At 45.1% G+C, this 23,719-nt stretch overlaps 1 protein-coding gene across 2 annotated transcripts in view; it reads left to right on the top strand.

The window, feature by feature from the left end:
• slc17a6 (solute carrier family 17 member 6) overlaps positions 1-23,201 on the top strand; it is a 42,135-nt gene extending 18,934 nt beyond the window's left edge. For both annotated transcript variants that reach the window (XM_033038659.1, XM_033038658.1), the window contains 9 exons: positions 9,198-9,312; positions 10,707-10,794; positions 11,785-11,871; positions 13,727-13,869; positions 14,769-14,918; positions 16,938-17,070; positions 19,460-19,570; positions 21,667-21,794; positions 22,454-23,201. In XM_033038659.1, the coding sequence (XP_032894550.1) occupies positions 9,198-9,312; positions 10,707-10,794; positions 11,785-11,871; positions 13,727-13,869; positions 14,769-14,918; positions 16,938-17,070; positions 19,460-19,570; positions 21,667-21,794; positions 22,454-22,783 (1,285 nt within the window). In that variant the 3' untranslated portion in view covers positions 22,784-23,201. The remainder of the gene's footprint in view (positions 1-9,197; positions 9,313-10,706; positions 10,795-11,784; positions 11,872-13,726; positions 13,870-14,768; positions 14,919-16,937; positions 17,071-19,459; positions 19,571-21,666; positions 21,795-22,453) is intronic.
• Positions 23,202-23,719: the final 518 nt, after the last annotated feature.

Below are 23,719 nucleotides of genomic sequence, written 5' to 3'. Positions count from 1 at the left end.
ATGTAGGTATAAATAATAAAATGCAAAGAAAATGTGTAACAATTTGCCCAGTTTGAACTCTTCCTTGCACAATGTTGTTGAGCTACTGGTGCAGTCCTGAATTACTATCTACCTCATTGGTGACCCTCGAGCTATCCTTGGTTGGACTTTACTGGCTTTGCCTTGCACTAAACGTTATTCCCTTTATCATGTATCTATACACTGTCAATGGCTCGATTGTAATCATGTGTTGTCTTTCCGCTGACTGGTTAGCACGCAACAAAATCTTTTCATTGTACCTCGGTACACGTGACAATAAACTAAACTGAGACTGAAAGTGCTGGAGTAACTCAGCGGGTCAGGCAGCATCTGTGGAGAACATGGATAGGTAACGTTTCACAGAGTGCTGGAGTAACTCAGCGGGTCAGGCAGCATCTGTGGAGAACATGGATAGGTGACGTTTCACAGAGTGCTGGAGTAACTCAGCGGGTCAGGCAGCATCTGTGGAGAACATGGATAGGTGACGTTTCACAGAGTGCTGGAGTAACTCAGCGGGTCAGGCAGCACCTGTGGAGAACATGGTTAGGTGACGTTTCACAGAGTGCTGGAGTAACTCAGCGGGTCAGGCAGCATCTGTGGAGAACATGGATAGGTGACGTTTCACAGAGTGCTGGAGTAACTCAGCAGGTCAGGCAGCACCTGTGGAGTAAAGAGACGGGTGATGTTTCGAGTTGGACTTGCAGGTTTAAATACTGAAATCCAATGAAAATGTGTAACAATGTGCTCTTTTACAATTTCACAAGTGATAGTGGTAGAATTAGGCCAGGGGTGGGGAACCTTTTCATGTTGGAATGCTGCATTAAGTTAGCTGTAATCTAATAAGGCCCCATCCAAGAAACTTCAATTAGATATACTTCAAGTACATTATTTGGTAAATATCTAACTACTATGTACTAACTTCAAGAAAATGGAAAAATGTTGATGATTCTAAAGTTAACTAACCTTTTAATGACTTTGTTGTGACTGCTTTTTGTGGGAAAGCATTTGAATATTTGGTTGCAGCATGGAGGTACGCAGTTTCAGCCGATCTTCTAGATGGGTATCCGTCATTTGTGACCTTAAGGGCGTCTTGATTTGGGGTAGGTAGGAGGATGTAGATTTGCAGCAATACGTGGTTGAAAAGCAAGAAATCATTCTTCGTGCATGTTGCCGAAGAGGTGGGTATTCTATTAATTTTTTCCATATTTCAATCGGATCTTTCTTGGCGTCAAATAAGGACTTTAAATCATAAGCATAGCAGGTGTTAAAATAGCCCTTGGGACTTACTAATGTTTTAATTGTGGCCGTTAGTCGGGGAGGATTATTTTGTTGAATCTTCTTTTACTCTTTGGTATTTTAAATACGTTCATTTTAAGATTAAAACAAAAATAATAAAAGACGAACAAAAACATTATTAATAATAAAAGGACTTGTTCTACAAAATTCGGATTCATTCCAAAGGCCGCACTTCATGGCCTAGAAGGCCGCAGGTTCCCCACCCCTGAATTAGGCCATTTGGCCCACCGAGTCTACCACACCATTCTATCATGACTGATCTCTGCCTCCTAATCCCATTTTTCTGCCTTCTCCCCATAACCCGTTGACGCCCGTTCCTAATAAGAATTAAGGGCCTGTCCCACTTACGCGTCCTTGGCACGCAAATTGGGCGACCTCGTGGTCGCGTTGAGGCGCACGGGCACCGCATGGCCGCGCGGGGCCAGTCCCACTTGCTACTGGTGTACTTTGTGTGGTGACAATTGTCCAACAATGTGTGTGTACGTATTCTCCATATTAATATACCGCTACATTTCTTTAGTGTGCGGTTCGTGTTTATATCATCAGGTAATCTATCCTTTCAAAATAATTCAAAATTTACAAATTGCTAGTTTTAGTAAAACCTTCTGAGACAAACGATCTCTCGGGTAGACAAAAATGCTGGAGAAACTCAGCGGGTGGGGCAGCATCTACGGAGCGAAGGAAATAGGCGACGTTTCGGGTCGAGACCCTTCTCCAGACCTTTTTCAGAAATCCTGATAGCTCATGTGGCATTTGTTTGGAGAGTCCATGTTCCACCATAGGTAGACACAACATGCTGGAGTAAATCAGCGGGACAGGCAGCATCTCTGGAGAGGAGTCTGAAGAAGGGTCTCGACCCGAAACGTAACCCATTCCTTCTCTCCAGAGATGCTGCCTGCCCCCCCTGACTTACTCCAGCATTCTGTGTCTATCTTCGGTGTAAACCAGCCTCTGATGTTACTTCCTATACCATATTCTACCAGGTAGTTTTTACCAAGTCCAGATGTCTTTTGAAATATCCCCAAATATTTCCAACCTTCATTCCCAATGATTCACCCCCAAAATTGAAATGTCACTTCAGTCATCCTTACCCCGCTCCTTGTGACAGTGTCTGGGCGAGGGGGTGAAGCACAGTCTCCCATCCCCGATGAATCTAAGATGTATTTGGACTCATTAAATATTTAGACGCTGGAGCCCAGATTTACGGGGCGCTAACCACTGCAATGGCATTTACATATTAATTGGAAATTTCAAAAGATCCTCAGTCACCGAGATTAGATTGTTTAATTATGAAACACGAAGCAACATATGTTGACAGATCATATTTAGATGCGCTTAGGAAAATAATGTAAAGATATTAATACTGAGTATGAGGGTTTACGCCGCTGTTTGATTTCTCCAGAGATCTAGTTGGATGTGACTGGACTTTGTTGTTATTTCCCGAGGATGCAATATTCTGTCTCCCACTCTGTTTATCTTTTACCCTGACGTGTGCGGGCGTAATGTGGCGAACGGCACTGGCCTGGGAGCTGTTTATCAGACTCAAAACAAAGAATTCACTCTGCTCATTCGTGTAGTTTGTCCGCTTTTTTTCTCTTTCAGTCACTCTTTCACCTTCTCTCTCTCTCTCTCTCTCTCTCTCTCTCTCTCTCTCTCTCTCTCTCTCTCTCTCTCTCTGTGTCTGTCTCACTGCCTGTCAATTCCCCCCCATCTGTCTCGCCGTCTCTCTCTCACTGTCTCTGTCTCTCTCAGTCTGTCTCCGCCACTCTGTCTATTGCCCCACCCCCCCCCACCCACTTGTCTCTCCCTCTCTCTCTCTGTCTGTCTCTCTCTGTCTCTCTCGCTCTTCCTCCCCCTCTCTCTCTATCTATCCCTCTCTCTTTCACTCTCTGTCTATTTCTCCCCCATCTCTCTCTCCGTCTCTCTCTCCGTCTCTGTCTCCCCCCCTCTCTCTCCCTCACTTTGCCTCTCTCTGTCTCTCTCTCTCCGCGTATCTATCTATCTATCTATCTATCTATCTATCTATCTATCTATCTATCTATCTATCTATCTATCTATCTATCTATCTATCTATCTATCTATCTATCTATCTCCCTCTGTGTGTCTCTCTCCGTTTGTATATTTCTCCCCATCTGTATCTCCGTCTACCTGTCTGTCTCTCTCTCTCCCTCTCCCTCTGTGTGTGTGTGTGTGTGTGTGTGTGTGTCTCTCTCTGTCTCTCTCTCTCTCTCTCTCTCTCTCTCTCTCTCTCTCTCTCTCTCTCTCTCTCTCTCTCTCTCTCTCTCTCTCTGTGTCTCTCTGTCTCTGTCTCTGTCTCTGTCTCTGTCTCTCTCTCCCTCTCCCTGTCTCTCTCCGTCTCTCTCTCTCTCTCTCCGTTTCTCTGTCTCTCTGTCTCTCTCCCTCTCTCTCTCTCCCTCTGCCTGCCCGGGGATGGTACCACTAGTCGGAGCGCAGTGCAGTACACGGCATGTGGGCTTGGCGGCTTAACACGTCTGTAATTTGTCCCTGGGGGTAGTGTTCTCTCTGCTGCATTTGCTGGTGTAATGCGGACAGGGGCCGCACCGCGCGGTGATCGAAACCAATCGATTAAACGCCTATTTTAATTTAGAAAAACACTGCATGGTATCGAGAGAATGCGCCCATATTAAAGGCACAACCGCTGTGGAAACGAACAGCAGAAGCATCTTTGTGTGGGAAGAAACTACAGATGTGTGCTGCAAAATGGCAAAAAGCATTTCACTTCATTACACCTCGGTGTATGTGAATGTGACTAATAAAAACCTTTGAATACTTTGAAACCGAAGTTAGACACAAAAAGCTGGAGTAACTCAGCGGGACAGGCGGCATCTCTGGAGAGAAGGAATGGTTCTGATCTAAAGACAGGTCTCGAACCGAAACATCACCCATACCTTCTCCCCAGAGATGCTGCCTGTCCCGCTGAGTTACTCCAGCCTTTTGTGTCTATCTTTAGCAGAAGCATCTTTACTGATTTTCATAGAATTTCGTCCAAACACCCAAACTAAAATGTTTAAGAAGGAACTGCAGATGCTGGAAAATCGAAGGTAGACAAAAAATGCTGGAGAAACTCAGCGGGTGCAGCAGCATAATAATAATAATAATACATTTTATTTATGGGCGCCTTTCAAGAGTCTCAAGGACACCTTACAAAAATTGAGCATGTATAGGAAAAACATGTAAGGGGAATGAAATAAATAGTAGAGACATGACTAGTACACAAAGTAAAGACAGAATTCAATACAAAACACAGCATGAGGCAATTAATGCACAGATGAAAAGGGACGGGGACGTGGGGCTAAGGATAGGCAGAGGTGAAGAGATGGGTCTTGAGGCGGGACTGGAAGATGGGGAGGGACACGGAATTGCGGATCAGTTGGGGGAGGGAGTTCCAGAGCCTGGGAGCTGCCCTGGAGAAGGCTCTGTCCCCAAAACTGCGGAGGTTGGACTTGTGGATGGAGAGGAGACCGGCTGATGTGGATCTGAGGGACCGTGAGGGTTGGTAGGGGGAGAGGAGGTCAATGAGATATGTGGGGGCCAGATGGTGGAGGGCTTTGTAGGTGAGGACCAGGATTTTGTAGGTGATCCGGTGGGAGACGGGAAGCCAGTGAAGTTTTTTGAGGACTGGAGTGATGTGATGCCAGGATTTGGTGTGGGTGATGAGTCGGGCGGCTGCGTTCTGGACCAGTTGGAGTCGGTTGATGTAGGTGGAGCTGATGCCAAGGAGAAGTGAGTTGCAATAGTCCAGTCGGGAGGAGATGAAGGCATGGATGAGTCTTTCAGCAGCAGGCGGTGTGAGAGAGGGTCTGAGTTTGGCGATGTTGCGGAGATGAAAGAAGGAGGTTTTAATGACATGGCGGATGTGAGGCTCAAGGGAGAGGGTGGAATCAAAGATCACGCCAAGGTTGCGGGCCTGGGGAGATGGGGAGACAGTGGTGCCGTCGATGGTGAGAGTGGGGTTATTGATTTTGCTAAGTGTGGCTTTGGAGCCTATGAGGAGAAATTCTGTCTTATCGCTGTTGAGTTTGAGGAAATTATGTTGCATCCAGGTTTTTATTGCTGACAAACAGGAGTTGATATGGGAGAGGGGGGGGTTGTGGGGGGATTTGGTGCCAAGGTAAATCTGGGTGTCATCAGCGTAACAGTGGAAGTCCAGATTGAAGTGGCGGAGTATCTGACCAAGGGGGAGGATGTAGATGATGAAGAGGAGGGGGCCGAGTACGGAGCCTTGGGGAACGCCTTGAGTGACTGCGGCTGTAGCAGAGGTGTGGTTGTGGAGAGAGATGAAGTGGGATCTGTTGGAAAGGTAGGAACGGAGCCAGCTGAGTGCAGAGCCTCAACGTTGCCTATTTCCTTCGCTCCATAGATGCTGCTGCACCCGCTGAGTTTCTCCAGCATTTTTGTCTACCCAAACTAAAATGTAGCGTGAGTTTCATTCAGCGATTTGTCATTTCAGTTATTCGTGGTTTCAGACACAACTTGCCATTATCTGCCTCCGTTTACAAGGATGGTCTAACTATTCATTTTTCATCCGTAAATATTTCGTATGATTCTACATATCCCACCCCGGGAAATGGAATATTTTAATTCATGTAACGAATCTGACACCAACTGGGAATATCCCTTGATGTTGGTTTAGGAACTGCAGATGCTGGTTTAAACCGATGATAGACACAAAATGCTGGAGTAGCTCAGCGGGACAGACGGCATCTCCGGAGAGAGGGAATGGGTGACGTTTCGGGACTTCAGACTTGGTTTTCTATCGGTCATATGTTAAAATCCACCTTAATCCGTCTGAAGAATGGTCTCGACCCGAAACGTCACCCATTCCTTCTCTCCAGTGATGCTGCCTGTCCCGCTGAGTTACTCCAGCATTTTAGGTCTATCATCTTTTAAAATCCACTCCAGTTGCGAGTACCAACTATAAATAAACCTTTTTAAAAGGTTTGTAAGGTTAAACCTACGATAAAAGGTTTACCAATAAACATTTCATCGAGTGTAATCTGTGTTTAACACGTTTTCACACACAGAGTTGTGAGTCTGTGGAATTCTCTGCCTCAAAGGGCGGTGGAGGCCGGTTCTCTGGATGTTTTCAAGAGAGAGCTAGATAGGGCTCTGAACAATAGCGGAGTCAGGGGATATGGGGAGGAGGCAGGAACGGGGTACTGTTGTGGATGATCAGCCATGATCACTTTGAATGGCGGTGCTGGCTCGAAGGGCTGAATGGCCTCCTCCTGCACCTGTTGTCTATTGTCTATTGTCCATTGAATTCTCTGCCACAGAAGGCAGTGGAGGCCAATTCACTGGATGTTTTCAAGAGAGAGTTAGATTTAGCTCTTAGGGCTAACGGAATCAAGGGATATGGGGAGAAAGCAGGAACGGGGTACTGATTCTGGATGATCAGCCATGATCATATTGAATGGTGGTGCTGGCTCGAAGGGCTGAATGGCCTCCTCCTGCACCTATTGTCTATGTTTCTGTATTTCTAATTTTCGTTTTTCAAAATAACTGCAGATTAGCAAGACTTGCCAAATGAGTTATGGTGGGCCAGTAAGTGCAGAGCATTCGATGAAGATGCTGTAAGCGTATGAACACATTAAAATCAAAAATTCGCCTTTTTATTTATTCCAAACCAAACGTCCCCGGCTTTTTGATGTCGAGATATAAATCAGGATTCTGCAATTTGAATTGTGAGAAAAAAATATCCTGTTGGACATTTAATGTAGACAAAAATGCTGGAGAAACTCAGCGGGTGAGGCAGCATCTATGAAGCGAAGGAAATAGGCAACGTTTCGGGACGAAACGTTGCCTATTTCCTTCGCTCCATAGATGCTGCCTCACCCGCTGAGTTTCTCCAATACAAAATACGTACTTGTTATTGTAGTTAGACACAAAAAGCTAGAGTAACTCAGTGGGTCAGGCAGCATCTCTGGAAAGAAGGAGTAAGGGGATTTTTCGGGTCGAGACCCTTCTTCAGATAGAGAGTCAGGGAAAACGAGAGATATAGACGCTGATGTAGAGAGATATCGAAAAAACAAAGGAAGAAAGATATGCACAAAAGGGATAAGGAAACAGGCCATTGTTAGCTGTGGTATTGGTGCAAATGAGTTACCGACAATGAGACTCAACAAGATGACTTTGAAGTTCGTACAACGACTTGGGTGGGGGAGGGACAGAGAAAGAGGGGAATGTTACTTAAAGTTAGAGAAACATAGAAACATAGAAACATAGAAAATAGGTGCAGGAGTAGGCCATTCGGCCCTTCGAGCCTGCACCGCCATTCAATATGATCATGGCTGATCATCCAACTCAGTATCCTGTACCTGCCTTCTCTCCATACCCCCTGATCCCTTTAGCCACAAGAGCCACATCTAACTCCCTCTTAAATATAGCCAATGAACTGGCCTCAACTACCTTCTGTGGCAGAGAATTCCAGAGATTCACCACTCTCTGTGTGAAAAATGTTTTTCTCATCTCGGTCCTAAAAGATTTCCCCCTTATCCTTAAACTGTGACCCCTTGTTCTGGACATCCCCAACATCAGGAACAATCTTCCTGCATCTAGCCTGTCCAGCCCGTTAAGAATGTTGTAAGTTTCTATAAGATCCCCCCTCAATCTTCTAAATGCTAGCGAGTACAAACCTAGTCTATCCAGTCTTTTTTCATATGAAAGTCCTGACATCCCAGATAAATCAATATTCATACGGCTGGGGATGGTAAGGTTTTGTTATCCAGATGGTATTATTATTTTACTGTTTCCAAGAGAGAGTTAGATTTAGCTCTTGGAGCTAAAGGAATCAAGGGATTTGGGGAAATAGCAGGAACTGGGTACTGATTTTAGATGATCAGCCATGATCATATTGAATGGCTCGAATGGCCGAATGGCCTACTCCTGCACCTATTTTTCTATGTATCCATCAGCCATGATTGAATGGCGGAGCAGCCATGATGGGCCGAATGGCCTAATTCTGTTCCTATCAATAATGACCTTATGACCTATTAACCGAGAAAAAGACTCGTGCATATATTAAAAAGCAATAATTAATGATAATATTCACTGTGAAAGATAGTAGACACAGGCAAGGAAAAGCACCTAAGATATCAACCTACAGCCATTCGGCTATTAAACACTACAACCTCAAATAAGCTCTGAACCACATAGACTATTATTGTTATAATTGCACTATTATCGCTTGTTTTTGTGTGTACGTGTGTGTGTACGTGTGTGTGTACGTGTGTGTGTGTACGTGTGTGTGTGTGTACGTGTGTGTGTACGTGTGTGTGTACGTGTGTGTGTACGTGTGTGTGTACGTGTGTGTACGTGTGTGTGTGTATATATACATATATTATATATATAAATATGATCTATATATATACATGTGCATATTTGTGTGTGTGTGTGTGTATGTAATATATATATATGATCTATATATATATATATGTGTGTGTGTGTATTTGTGAGTATGTATATATACACACACACACTGCACATTTTATGCCTGTCTCGTTTATTATATTGTTTACAGTGTACTGTGTTTACATATTCAGTTGTGCTGCAGCAAGTAAGCGTTTCGTTGTTCTATCTGGGACACATGACAATAAAACACTCTTGACTGTTAAAAAAATAGATGTGAATGTATTCAAGAGTGTTAGAAATAGCTCTTAGGGCTATTGGAATCAAGGGATATGGGAAGAAAGCAGGAACGGGGTACTGATTTTGGATGATCAGCCATGAACAATTTGAATGGCGGTGCTGGCTCGAGGGACCGAATGGCCTACTCCTGCACCTATTGTCTATATTTCATGTTTCTACGTTTCTATGTTGCTAGAATATGTGTGACGGTATTTCTCCGGCTGTTTTTTCCCCAGAGTATTTGGTGCTGCCATCTTCCTGACCTCCATCCTGAATTTGCTCATCCCATCGGCAGCGAAAGTCCACTATGGGTTTGTGATGTTTGTCAGGATTCTGCAGGGACTGGTGGAGGTAGGTTTTGTCTCTTCTGGAGGCAACAAGAGAATGAGGGATCATTTCTCAAACGTTCACAATGACCTTCTGACCCGGACATCTACAGGTGTCAGAGGTTACGGGGAGAAGGCAGGAGAATGGGGTTAGGAGGGAAAGATAGATCAGCCATGATTGAATGGTGGAGTACACTTGATGGGCCGAATGGCCTAATTCTACTCCTATTCCTTATGACCTTGCTCCAAAATAAGCCCAACCCCTTATTTTAACTTCAAAAATACACTTTATTCAGAATAAACATTTTAGGACAGAAACTGTGGGAAAACTTCATATTTAGCCATTGAATATTGACATACTCTGGTTAGGTCTTAAGGTCATAAGTGATAGGAGAAGAATTAGGCCATTCGGCCCATCAAGTCTACTCCGCTATTCAATAATGGCTGATCTATCTCTCCCTCCTAACCTCATTCTCTTGCTTTCTCCCCATAACCCCTGACACCAGTACTAATCAAGAATCTATCTATCTCTGCCTTAAAAATATCCATTGACTTGGCCTCCACAGTCTTCTGTGGCAAGAAATTCCACAGATGCACCACCCTCTGATTAAAGAAATTCCTCCTCATCTCCTTCCTAAAGGAACGTCCTTTAACTCTGAGTGTGACCTCTGGTCCTAGACTCTCCCACTAGTGGAAACATCCTCTCCATACCCACTCTATCCAGGCCTTTCACTATTCCGTAAGTTCCAATGAGGGTCCCCCCCCCTCATCCTACTAAACTCTGGCGAGTACAGGCCCAGTGCCGTCAAACGCTCATCATATGTTAACCCACACATTCCGGGGATCATTCTCGTGCCTCTGCCCTTTGTCGCCCAACCTGTAACAAGTTTGGTAATAGTAGTGTTTGTGCTTATAGTAATGTCTTATAGAACTTCTACCGCTGCACCATCGAGAGCATCCTTACCAACTGTATCACGGTATGGTATGGCAACTGCTCTGTCTCCGACCGGAAAGCATTGGGCGAAAATTGCCCAACTAATCACCGGTTCCTCACTCCCCTCCATTGAGTCTGTCCAAAGCAAGCGATGTCTGCGAAGGGCGCTCAGCATCGCCAAGGACTGCTCTCACCCCAGTCATAGACTGTTTACCCTCCTACCATCCGGGAGGCGCCACAGGTCTCTCCGTTGCCGGACCAGTAGATTCAGGAACAGCTTCTTCCCTGCGGCTGTTACACTACTTAATATATATTTATTGCTCATTATTCTATGTTCGCTCTTCTGGGGGAGATGCTAACTGCATTTCATTGTCTCTGTACTGTAAACTGCACAATGACAATAAAGTTGAATCTAAAAAAAAAAGTTTGACTAATAGTCTAATACATAAGCTGTGTATAAAACTATGAATGATATATGTTTGCAGGGCGTGACATATCCGGCCTGCCATGGCATTTGGAGTAAATGGGCTCCACCGCTGGAGAGAAGTCGATTGGCAACCACCTCATTCTGTGGTAATTAGCCCTTTCTTTATCCTGTAAGTTTTTTTGTACATGTTCATGTTATAGGAGCAGAATTAGCCCATTCAGTCCATCAAGTCTACTCCGCCATTCAATCGTGGCTGATCTATCTCTCCCTCCCAACCCCATTCTCCTGCCTTCTCCCCATAACCCCTGACACCCGCACTAATCAAGAATCTGTCAACCTCCGCATAAAAAAATATCCATCGACTTGGGCTCCACAGCCATTTGTGGCAAATTAATTCCGCAGATTCACCTCCCTCTGACTGAAGAAATTCCTCAGATAGACACAAAATGCCAGAGTAACTCAGCGGGACAGGCGGCACCCCTGGAGAGAAGGAATGGGTGACGTTTCGGGTCGAGACCCTTCTTCAGACTAGAGTCGGGAGAAAGGGAAACGAGAGATATAGACAGTGATGTAGGAAGATGCAAAACAAATGAATGAAAGATATGCAAAAAAGTAAAAGTAATGATGATAAAGGAAACAGGCCGTTGTTAGGTGTTAGCTCGGTGAGAACTGGAAGCAACCGGGAGATCAGGTAGGTCCAGGCAGACTGAGTGAAGGTGTTAACGAAACGATCGCCCAGTCTCGCCGATGTATAAGAGTCCGCATCTTCAACAACGGATACCGCAGATGAAGTTGGAGGAGGTGCAAGTGAATCTTTGACTATTTGATTATTCCGCCTCATCTCCTTTCTAAAAGAACATCTTTTTACTCTGAGGCTATGGTCTCTGGCCTTGGACTCTCCCACCGGTGGAAACATCCTCTCCACATCCACTCTATCCTCTCCACATCCACTCTATCCAGTTCTTTCACTATTCGGTAAGTTTCATTGAGGTCCCACCTCAACCTTCTAAACTCCAGCGAGTACAGGCCCAGTTACTGACATAGGCTCATCAAATGTCACGAAGATCAAATGTTGATAAATGTTGTTGGGTTTCATCCTCTCAATGTGATCTTACATGTGGATTGTTTCATTGCAGGTTCTTACGCGGGAGCCGTTATCGCGATGCCTCTCGCTGGGATTCTAGTGCAGTACACTGGGTGGCCTTCTGTGTTTTATGTGTATGGTAGGTTCTGTATTGTTCACTCAATAGTTCATAAGGTCATAAGTAATAGGAGTAGAATTAGGCCATTTGGCCCATCAAGTCCACTCTGCCATTCAATCATGGCTGATCTATCTCTCCCTCCTAACTCCATTCTCCTGCCTTCTCCCCATAACCCCTGACACCCCTGCTAATCAAGAATCTGTCAACCTCCGCCTTAAACATATCCATTGACTTAGGCTCCACAGCCTTTTGTGGCAAATGAATTCCACAGATTCATCACCCTCTGACTAAAGAAATCCCTCAGATAGACATAAAATGCCGGAGTAACTCAGCGGGACAGGCGGCATCTCTGGAGAGAAGGAATGGGTGATGTTTCGGGTCGAGACCCTTCTTCAGACCCCATTCTCCTGCCTTCTCCCCATAACCCCTGACACCCGTACTAATCACAAATCTATCTATCTATCTCTGCCTTAAAATCTGGTTCAATCTGGCTTCCTATTATTCATTTTTATTGATATTGTGACCTGATTGTTGAGTGGTGCAAGCTACCTATATGATACTTTTTCTGTTGCGCCATTTCCAACACAAATTTTTATTGAAATTTGATTGAAAGGTACAGCATGGAAACAGGCCCTTCGGCCCACCGAGTCCACGCCTGTTCACACTAGTTCTATGTGATCTATCTTTCTCATCCACTGCCCGCACTCTAGGGCCAATTTACAGAGGCTAATTAACCTACAAATCCGCATGTCTTTGGGATGTGGGAGGAAACCTGAGCACCTGGAGAAAACCCACGCGGGCGACAGGGAGAACATGCAAACTCCTTACAGACAGCACCTGAGATCAGCATCGAACCCCGATCTCTAGCGCCGTGAGGTAGCAGCTCTACCGCTGCGCCACCGTGCAGTAAACAAGAGTTGCCAAGTAGAGTCTTAACTTGGTTTCCTGGGCCATCTTGTACACTTTAAGTTCAAAGTTGTAAAAAAAAGTAGGGTCTTAACCTGGTCATAAAGGCCGGTTGTCCTGGCAACGGCACTAGGTGGGAGTTGCAGGTGTTGGCCTGGCCTGGCGATGTTGTCGATGTCTTCCTCCGACACTACAATCTGATCACTATGTTTGATGAATTATGTCAATATTTGAAAATGGGGCTAAAAGTTCTTTACAGAATAAGACCTCCAATGATGGGCTGAACTTACTTGTAGAAGCTTTGACATTACCTTGCAAATGGAGATGTAGCAGGTTCCTTCTTCAAATGTCCAGAATTCTGATTTATTCTGCTTATGCCAATTAATACCTGAATAATAATGTTAAGTCCTGATAACACATTAATAACATGTCCTGAACTAGTACCCACATCATTTGGAGACCCTCGGACTATCTTTGATCGGACCTTACCTTGCACTAAACAGCATTCCCCTATCATGCATCTGTACACTGTGCATGACTTGGCTGTAATCAGGTATTGTCTTTCCGCGGACTGGTTAGCACGCAACAAAAGCTTTTCACTGTACCTCGGTGTACGTGACAATAAACTAAACGCAACTAAAATAATTTAAGTCATTAGTGGTAGACAAAAATGCTGGAGAAACTCAGCGGGTGAGGCAGCATCTATGGAGCGATGGAATAGGTGACGTTTCGGGTCGAGACCCTTCTTCAGACTGATGTAGGGGTGGGGGGGGGGGGAAGAAGAAAGGAAGAGGCGGAGGGAGAGCTGGGAAGGGGGAGGGGGAAGAAGGAAGAAAGCAAGGACTACCATTGAACATTGACACACCTTGCAATTAGTGGTTGTGTTGTTATAGAACAAAGGAATTCTGTATTACAAAATCCAACAACTAACCCAGCTATTTTGTTTTTTCATTTGCTGTTTTTGGACTAGGGTCTTTTGGAATGGTGTGGTATATATTTTGGGTTCTGGTATCCTATGAAAGTCCTGCAGCTCACCCAACCATTACAGAAGAAGAACGCACCTACATTGAAGAGAGCATTGGGGAAAGTGCCAACCTAATTGGAGGGATCGATGTATGATCATTTCCATCCATCTTTATCTTTTAGTTTAGTTGTGTGTGAGCATAGTAGCATTTTTTTTAACATTGTCGTCCAACCTACCTGTGTTTGGCCAATACTCCTCTAAACCTATCCTATCCATGTACCCGCCTAAATATTTCTTAAACATTATAGACAATAGACAATAGGTGCAGGAGTAGGCCATTCGGCCTTTCGAGCCAGCACTGCCATTCAATGTGATCATGGCTGATCATCCCCAATCAGTACCCCGTTCCAGCCTTCTCCTCATATCCCCTGACTCCGCTATCTTTAAAAACCCTATCTAGCTCTCTGTTGAAAGTATCCAGAGAACCGGCCTCCACCGCCCTCTGAGGCAGAGAATTCCACAGACTCACAACTATCTGTGTGAAAAACTTTGCTGTAGTACCTGCCTCAACTACCTCCTTCGGCAGCTCGTTCCATACACACACAGCACCCTTGTGTAAACAAAGTTACTCGTCAGGTTCCTATTAAAACTTCCACCCCACCCTCACCTTAAACCTTTGTGCTCTGGTTTTCGATTCCTCTAATCTGGGCAAGAGACTCTGTGTTTAACAGATCTATTCCTCTCATGATTTTGCACACTTCTATAAGATCGCCCCTCATCCTCCTGCGCTCCAAGGAATAGAGTCCATGCTTACTCCATCCAGCTCAGGCCCTGAAGTCCTGGCAACGTCCTCGTAAATCGTCTCCGCACCCTATCCAGCGTTGGTTTTTGAATGTGGGCTGATTTTTCTCAAGTCACGGTGTGATGTAATTTTCTGATTTTTAACGCAACCAATTTACAAATGGGCTTGAGACAATAAATGAACCAATGCACACCGTAAGTTAAAAAAACAACTACATCATAACTGTTTCTGCACTTTTTAATTTAGAAATACAAGACGCCGTGGAAAAAATTCTTCACCTCTCTGCCAGTCTACGCAATAATTGTGGCAAACTTCTGTAGAAGCTGGACATTTTACTTGTTGTTGATTAGTCAACCTGCCTACTTTGAAGAAGTATTTGGATTTGAGATCAGCAAGGTAATTTATTACAGTTAACATTGATGGGCTCCAGCATCAACAATTCGTTTTGATATCCAAGTGGTCTCCAAAGGACCTTGGCCGTCATTTGCGCCTCATTTACGCGTCATATGTACAATGGGTCGACACGTCGTGATGCGTGACGTCGCGCGCAAATCACACGTCAGCACAGCCGTCAGGTGCGCATGACATCATTAGAATACCCTGTGGCGCACGGCGACGTGTGGTTACGGACATCGACGCACGGTGACGTAACCATGCGTCACCAGGCGATACACGTGAGACGTCGGGACGCCAGCATGCGTAGCCAATGTGTCAGCATGCGATTCCATGCCTCACCATTCGCAATGCGTGCGTCACCCACGCGTCACGACGCGTCAACCTATTTTACATATGATGCGTAAATGAGGCGCAAATGACGGCCAAGTGGGACAGGCCCTTTAGGGTCACTTCTTCTGAAATAACATCTGATTTGCATTATGTCGCAGGGAACTGCAGATGCTAGTTTACACAGGCGATACACACAAAATGCTAGAGTTATGCCCCTGTCCCACTTAGGAAACCTGAATGGAAATCTCTGGAGACTTTGCGCCCCACCCAAGGTTTCCGTGCGGTTCCCGAAGGTTTTTGTCAGTCTCCCTACCTGCTGCCACTACCTGCAACCTCCGGCAACCACCTGCAACCTCCGGGAACCGCACGGAAACCTTGGGTGGGGCGCAAAGTCCCCAGAGGTTTCCGTTCAGGTTTCCTTAGTGGGACAGGTGCATAACTCAGCGGGACAGGCAGCATGTCTGGAGAGAAGGAATGGGTGACGTTTCGGGTCGAGACCCTTCTTCAGACTGAGAGTCAGGGGAGAGGGAGTTCCCTCCATATCTTTATGTCTCCCTCTTCCCTGACTCTCAGTCTGAAGAAGGGTCCCGAACCGAAACATCACCCATTCCTTCTCTCCAGACATGCTGCCTGTCCTGCTGAGTTACTCCAGCATTTTGTGTGTGATTTGCATTATATGCTGTTTTTAGAATTCCTACCACATGAGATCTCCATACTTAAGGTCTTCAAAATGAATCTTGAGTAAATTAATTATTTCACTGCAATGAATATCTTTCACTGTTCGACATAAGCATAGGGATGATAGGGTTAATATATGAGGAGCGTTTGGCGGCACTTGCCTGTACTCGTGAGCGTTCAAGATCAAGTTACATTTATTGTCACATGGACCAATTGGCACAGTGTGATTTGAGTTTCCATATAGCCATATGAATAAAAAGAATACAATATGCGATAGAATTTAAACATCCCCCACACAGCAGACAGAATCAACGTTTCCTACTGAGAGGGAAGGCATTAAAGTTCAGTCAACTTCCTCTTTGTTCACCCGTGGTCGGGGCCTAGAACCCGCCGCAGTCGCTGTCACAGCGGCCCGATGTTCAGGCCCTCTCGCTGGAATGATCGGAATGATCGGAACTCCAACGTCGGAACGGAGAACACTCTCAGCGGCTTGGAGTTCCCGAATCGGCCGCTTCCTACCAGAGACCGCGGCTCCCAAAGTCCACAGGCCCAGCTGGATGCATAATGTGAGATCTCATTGAAACCGACTGAATAATGAAAAGCCTAGATAGAGTGGACGTGGAGAGGATGTTTCAACTAGTGGGAGAGTCTAGGACCAGAGGTCGCAGCCTCAGAATAAAAGGACATATCTTCAGAAAGGAGATGAGGGGGAATTTCTTCAGTCAGAGGGTGGTGAATCTGTGGAATTCATCGCCACAGAAGGCTGCGGAGGTCAAGTCAGTGGATATTTTTTAAGGCAGAGATAGATAGATTTTAGATTAGTACAAGTGTCAGGGGTTATGGGGAGAAGACAGGAGAATCGTGTTAGGAGGGAGGGAGAGATAGATCAGCCATTCTTGAGTGGTGGGGCAGACTCGATGGGCAGAACGGCCTAATTCTGCCCCTGTGCCCGACGGTCTTACAGAAATAATGTTCCTTATTCTCGTTGACTATTCAGTGTTGTTATTTCAGGTCGGCATGTTATCTGCTCTGCCGCATCTAGTAATGACTATTATTGTGCCTATTGGTGGGCAGATCGCCGACTACCTCAGAGCCAAGAGGATAATGTCAACCACAATGGTCAGAAAGATAATGAACTGCGGAGGTACACACTTTATTTTTCATGCCAGTGCTTAATTATTTCTCTGTATAGGGTGATTTCACGAAAGGTCACTGGAGCGTAAATCCCCACTCACGTGCGAAAATTTTAACTGGGGGACAAGCGTCACTTCCGGTACATGTTAGTGGATGGGAAAACACGCACTTTCACACCCGTTAAAAACATCGAAAACGGCCCGTTTTTGAGCTGCAATTAAGTGAGCCGGTCGGGGTGACCGTGAGGAACAGCTACCTAAATTTACAGTCCAAAAAAAAGATAGAAACTAAGGTAAATACAAGAGCGAGCTGAAGGTGTAAAAAAGGCGGAAGTGCTAGCGGACTTTTTTCTTGGAGATTTAAAGATCCAAAATATCGGGAATTATCGCGTTTGCTCGCTGCATTTCATCAAAAGTGGCATTATTGACTTTGTTATCTTTATTCATTTGTTATATGAAAAGTATTAAAAGTTAGAAACCCGTCAGTAAAATTGCAAAATCGCCCATGGTTCTCGGGTGGGTTTTAACATGCAAAATGAAAACGCTTCTGAAGCTACATTTACCATTTAAATAATCGTAAACTTGCATCTCAGTAAAATTTATTTCCAAACGCATTGATAGTTTACGATTATTTAAATGGTAAATGTAGCTTCAGAAGCGTTTTCATTTTGCATGTTAAAACCCACCCGAGAACCATGGGCGATTTTGCAATTTTACTGACGGGTTTCTAACTTTTAATACTTTTCATATAACAAATGAATAAAGATAACAAAGTCAATAATGCCACTTTTGATGAAATGCAGCGAGCAAACGCGATAATTCCCGATATTTTGGATCTTTAAATCTCCAAGAAAAAAGTCCGTTAGCACTTCCGCCTTTTTTACACCTTCAGCTCGCTCTTGTATTTACCTTAGTTTCTTTCTTTTTTTTGGACTGTAAATTTAGGTAGCTGTGCCTCACGGTCACCCCGACTGGCTCCGTAAATTGCAGCTCAAAACCTGGCCGTTTTCGATGTTTTTAACGGGTGTGAAAGTGTGTGTTTTCCCATCCACTAACATGTACCGGAAGTGACGCTTGTCCCCCAGTTAAAATTTTCGGTCACGTGAGTGGGGATTTACGCTCCAGTGACCTTTCGTGAAATCACCATATATTCTATTCATAGCTCGACCTACAATATTGAGATGCGTACGCTCACAAAAACTTCTGAGTGATTTAGGTTCAGGTAGCCCCGGCATTCCCTCTCTCTCCATCCCTCCCCCACCCAAGTCGCACCAGCTTCTCGTTTTCACCCAACAAACAGCTGACAATGACCTGTTTCCTGTATCATCCTTACTGTTTTGCGTATCTTTCATTCATTGTTCTTTATCTCTCCACATCACCGTCTATATCAAAGACCCTACAGCGAGCAAGATAGTCCACTCGACGAAAAAGACGTAGTACGGTCATGGGCAGATTCATGGGTCATTTTCGGCCCCATTTCCGTAACCGGCTTCCGTCTCCGCATCAAAGATCCCGTAGGATAACTAGTGCGGAGACGGGAGCCGGTTATGGAAACATCCTCGTAAACATAAAAGTTATTTGGGAAAATTCTTCTACTCATTTTCAGAATTATAATTTATTAACACAAACTGTTCCCCCGCAACGTTGATTACACTGCGAGTCGGGTCGAGTCGGGTCGGGTTACTGAAATGGATGAATAAAAGGCCCATGTTCTGCTCCGTTGCGTACTACACGTCAGCCCATTGCATTTAGAAGGAGTGGTTTATCTTGCTCCGCTATAGGATCTTTGGTCTATGTCCCTTATCCCTAACCGGTCTGAAGAAGGGTCTCGACCCGAAACGTCACTCGTTCCTTCTCTTCGGAGACGCTGCCTGAGTTACTCCAGCTTTTTGTGTCTATCCTGAGTAATTTATAAATCTTGATACTGTTGCATTGATTATTGTGTTGGAACCTATTGCATTCTTTATGGAATATGAGTTTTTGAGTTTTGACGGCACGCTGGCGCAGCGGTAGAGTTGCTGCCTTACAGCGCCAGAGACCCGGGTTCAATCCTGACTGCGGGTGCTGTCTGTACAGAATTTGTGCATTCTCCTCGTGACCTGCGTGGGTTTTCCCCGGGAGCTCCGGTTTCCTTCCACACTCCAAAGACGTGTAGGTTTGAAGGTTTTTAAGAAGGAACTGCAGATGCTGGAAAATCGAAGGTACACAAAAATGCTGGAGAAACTCAGCGGGTGAGGCAGCATCTATGGAGCGAAGGAAATAGGCAACGTTTCTGGTCGAGACCCTTCCTCAGCCAAATCTGGTACAACGGCCAGGGTGGGGAGGGAGGGGGAGTGAGGGGGATGCAAGGGGAACGTACCCTTGCTATTTGCTAATTGTTCGTATTTCATTTCCCTGCAGGTTTTGGCTTGGAAGCAACATTTCTCCTTGTGGTTGGCTACTCACATAGTAAAGCCGTGGCGATTTCCTTCCTTGTCATGGCTGTTGGCTTCAGTGGCTTTGCGATATCAGGTAAGGCAATGATTTTTTTTCATTTACATTTCGATTCCGTGACTTTATTTTAAGAAACACAAGCTTTTACAGTCAGGAAAGGTGAGTCCGATGACCCATTAAAAGTTTCCAGAGGATATTTAGGAGTGAGATTTCTTCATTGTGCAAGTCCACGTCTCAACCCAAGTGGACCCAGCAGATCAATGGACTCCCACACGCAGTGATTCAGGCCATTGTACCTCTGCCTGTCTCATTGTAGAGACAACACTTCAGTATTTTACCTCTTCACAGCCTTTGTCGGCCTTTATTAAAATGCCTGTGAACAGTATCTTATTCCTATTAGTGAGTTCATAGCGCCACATATTACACTATCCTTGTGTGAGATGATTGAATTACTGTCACTTAGGCAAGAACGCCGTCTACCGAGACATATTGCTTTGGACAATGTGTGGCTTGACGTTCATTCATAGTTAATGAGTTTTAATAATGAAATTAAGCCAAGACTGACAATAAAAATATATTCAATTCTAGTCTCACAGAGTGCAAATAAAATATCGCTTCCAAACAGATGGCAGCAATGTTCGTGGTTGGCACTTTCCAAAGCTGCTAGTTATGAAATGCGAAATGAAAACATAATGTTTTAGCTTGAGAACAGCAGCTCGCAAGGGCGATACAAGGCCATTGTCAATGAGAACAGCTTCATTTTCCACAATAACCACCCTTACGGTTTCCAGGAAATTACAGGAAGCCGATCAGATGTGCGTAAACCTCATTTTCCGGGACATCTGGTTAAAAAAGGAGCCCGTATAATTTCATTAATCCATCATGGATCTCTGTGGTTTATAGTAAATTTAAGGAAATGTGTATGCCAGTGGGCATGCCAGTTCTAACTTTATCTCAAGTGGAAGGCAAGGTGGTGCAGCGGTAGAGTTGCTGCCTCACAGCATCAAAGACAAGGGTTCGATCCTGACTACGGGTGCTGTCTGTACGGAGTTTGTACGTTTTCCCCGTGACCGCGTGGGTTTTCCCCGGGTGCTCTGGTCTCCTCCCAACACTCCAAAGGCGTGCAGGTTTGTAGGTTAATTGGACTGTGTAAACTACCCCTAGTGTCTAGGATAGAGTGTGGATGATTGATTGTCGGTGTTGGACTCCGTGGGCCGAGGGGCCTGTTTCCACACTGTACCTCTAAACGAAAACTAAACGAAACTTATATTCACAGAAAATGCATTGAGATATTAAATACACCAGTTCATGATGGCATTTTACTCGTTAGATGCGTAGGAAGGAACTGCAGATGCTAGTTTATATCGAAGATAGACATAAAGTGCTGGAGTAACTCGGCGGGCCAGGCAGCATCTCTGGAGAAAAAGCATGAAGTGCCCGAAACGTCACCCATCCTTTCTCTCCAGAGATGTTGCCTGACCTGCTGACTTAAGGGCCTGTCCCACTTTCCTGAGTTACTCATGGATTCTCCCGAGTTTTCCCCTTCTTTCAAACTCGGAGAATGTTTGTAGGAATCCGTAGGAGTCCATAGATATTTCGTAGCGGCTCGTTATGCCAGTCGTAGGTACTCGGGGCATCAGGTAAGTCGGGACGTTTTTTCCAGCCTGATAAAAAAGTCCACGAGTAAAAAGATAGTCGGGAGGAGGAGTTCGTAGATCACAAAAATCTTGATTTTTTTTTAAGGTCCTTTCAACTCGGCAGAGGACTCGGGAAAGTGGGACAGGCCCTTTACTCCAGTACTTTGTGTCTATCTTAGTCTTGTTAGACTTGTTTGTTGGTTTAAGAACTACTTCAGCTTACTAAATTGCATAATAAATGACCTTGTTTAAGAAGGAACTGCAGATGCTGGAAAAATTGATGTTAGGCAAAAATGCTGGAGAAACTCAGCGGGTTAGGCAGCATCTATGGAGCGAAGGAATTCCTTCGCTCCATAGATGCTGCCTCACCCGCTGAGTTTCTCCAGCATTTTTGTCTACCATTAATGAATTACCTTAATAGTTTACCTTGGTTGCGAATGGAAATCTATTGTCCAAAACCTCACTTGACTATTCAGTTTATATTCTCACAAGTCACGCACGTTCATCGATAATTGTTTTTTTTTACTTTCTCTTCAGGTTTCAATGTCAACCATCTGGATATTGCGCCGAGATATGCCAGTATTCTCATGGGAATTTCCAACGGTGTGGGAACGTTGTCCGGAATGGTTTGTCCTCTGATTGTGGGTGCTATGACCAAAAATAAGGTACCGATCTATGAGATCAACAACTGTCGAACTGCAGATTTCAATCTATATAACGCATGCAATTTCAGATTAATTTCAGATTATATCTTTGTATTCTTCTCCAGAGAATGCACTTTATCATTTTATTTATTTATTCATGTGTGTATATATTTATATTATGGTATATGGACACATTGATCTGTTTTGTAGTAAATGCCTACTATGTTCTGTGTGCTGAAGCAAAGCAAGAATTTCATTGTCCCATCAGGGACACATGACAATAAACTCACTTGACTTGACTTGAGATGCTGCCTGACTCACACAGTTACTCCAGCACTCTGTGAAACGTCACCTATCCATGTTCTCCAGAGATGCTGCCTGACTCACACAGTTACTCCAGCACTCTGTGAAACGTCACCTATCCATGTTCTCCACAGATGCTGCCTGACCCGCTGAGTTACTCCAGCACTCTGTGAAACGTCACCTATCCATGTTCTCCACAGATGCTGCCTGACCCGCTGAGTTACTCCAGCACTCTGTGAAACGTCACCTATCCATGTTCTCCACAGATGCTGCCTGACCCGCTGAGTTACTCCAGCACTCTGAGTCCTTTTGTTGTTGTTGGTCTGCACCATTGTTGGTGTCTACAGTTAAATGCGTTTGTCTTTTTGCATTCACAGAGTCAGCAGGAATGGCGGTATGTCTTTCTAATTGCGGCGCTGGTCCACTACGCGGGAGTTATCTTTTACGCACTCTTCGCGTCGGGTGAGAAACAACCTTGGGCAGATCCTGAGCAGACGAGCGATGAAAAATGCGGCTTCATACACGAAGACGAACTGGCGGAGGAAACCGGTGACATTACCCAAAATTATGGCACAGCAAAGTCTTACGGAGCCACCACTTGTAGCAACGGCGTTTGGCCAAACGGATGGGAGAAGAAGGAAGAGTTTGTACAGGAGGAAGCGAAAGATTCTTACTACTGTAAAGACCAAGAAGGAGACTATTCATAACAGGGCAACAAACAAAGAGGTCTATTCGATATTTTGTATTGTGTCTAAGATTCATTGTGATTGTTTGCTCTGACTACTGTGGTGTGAATGTGCACACATACCAACGACAATTGTTAGCAGCATTTGAGTGCAATCTGTATAAAATGGTGGTGTGCATCATCTCAGCCCAGGCTTTGTCATATTTAGAAGGACTTGCAAGGTCTTCTTCAGGGGTCTGCTGGGCGGTCAGTTACCCTGGCAGGACATTTGGCTGGGATATCCCAGATAATGTGGCCATTCGAAAGGAGAAACCTCGTGCAGTTTAACTGGATATCCATTCAACTAAAAAACATTTGTGTTTGGATGAATGTCTAGTTATCAATTGTATTGTGGAGTTATAGATGTTAAAATAAATCTTAAGTAGTCTCAGTGGATCCAAGCCAAAGTTTAATGCGTGTTATATATATACAGTAAACCCTCACATTAATGGACCCGGGGGGGGGGGGGGGGGGTGCTGGAGGAAAGTGTCCATTGTTGCCGATTGTCCGCCATAGGGCAGGACGGTGGTGCATCGGTAGAGTTGCTGCCTTACAGTGCTGGCAGAGCTGGCGACCCAGGTTCGATCCTGACCGTGGGTGCTGTGCGTGGGTTTTCTCCGAGATCTTCGGTTTCCTCCCACACTCCAAAGACGTGCAGGTTTGTAGGTTAATTGGCTTGGAGAAAATGTAAATTTGTCGCCAGTGTGTGTAGGGTAGTGTTAGCGTGCGGGGATCGCTGGTCGGCGCGGACTAGGTGGGGCCTGTTTCCGCGCAGTATCTCTAAACTAAACTAAACTAAAACCAAGTGAGGGGGGTTGAATTTATCCCGAGGCCGTGCGGGATGAGACGTGGAATTTGGGGGGTGGGGAGTGAGGGGGGGGGAGGGGGTGTTTAAACCAGGCCGGGGAGCAGCGGAACC

The sequence above is a fragment of the Amblyraja radiata genome, chromosome 20, assembly GCF_010909765.2.
Source record: "Amblyraja radiata isolate CabotCenter1 chromosome 20, sAmbRad1.1.pri, whole genome shotgun sequence".
NCBI lineage: Eukaryota > Metazoa > Chordata > Chondrichthyes > Rajiformes > Rajidae > Amblyraja > Amblyraja radiata.
This window is presented reverse-complemented; position numbering and strand designations above follow the sequence as displayed.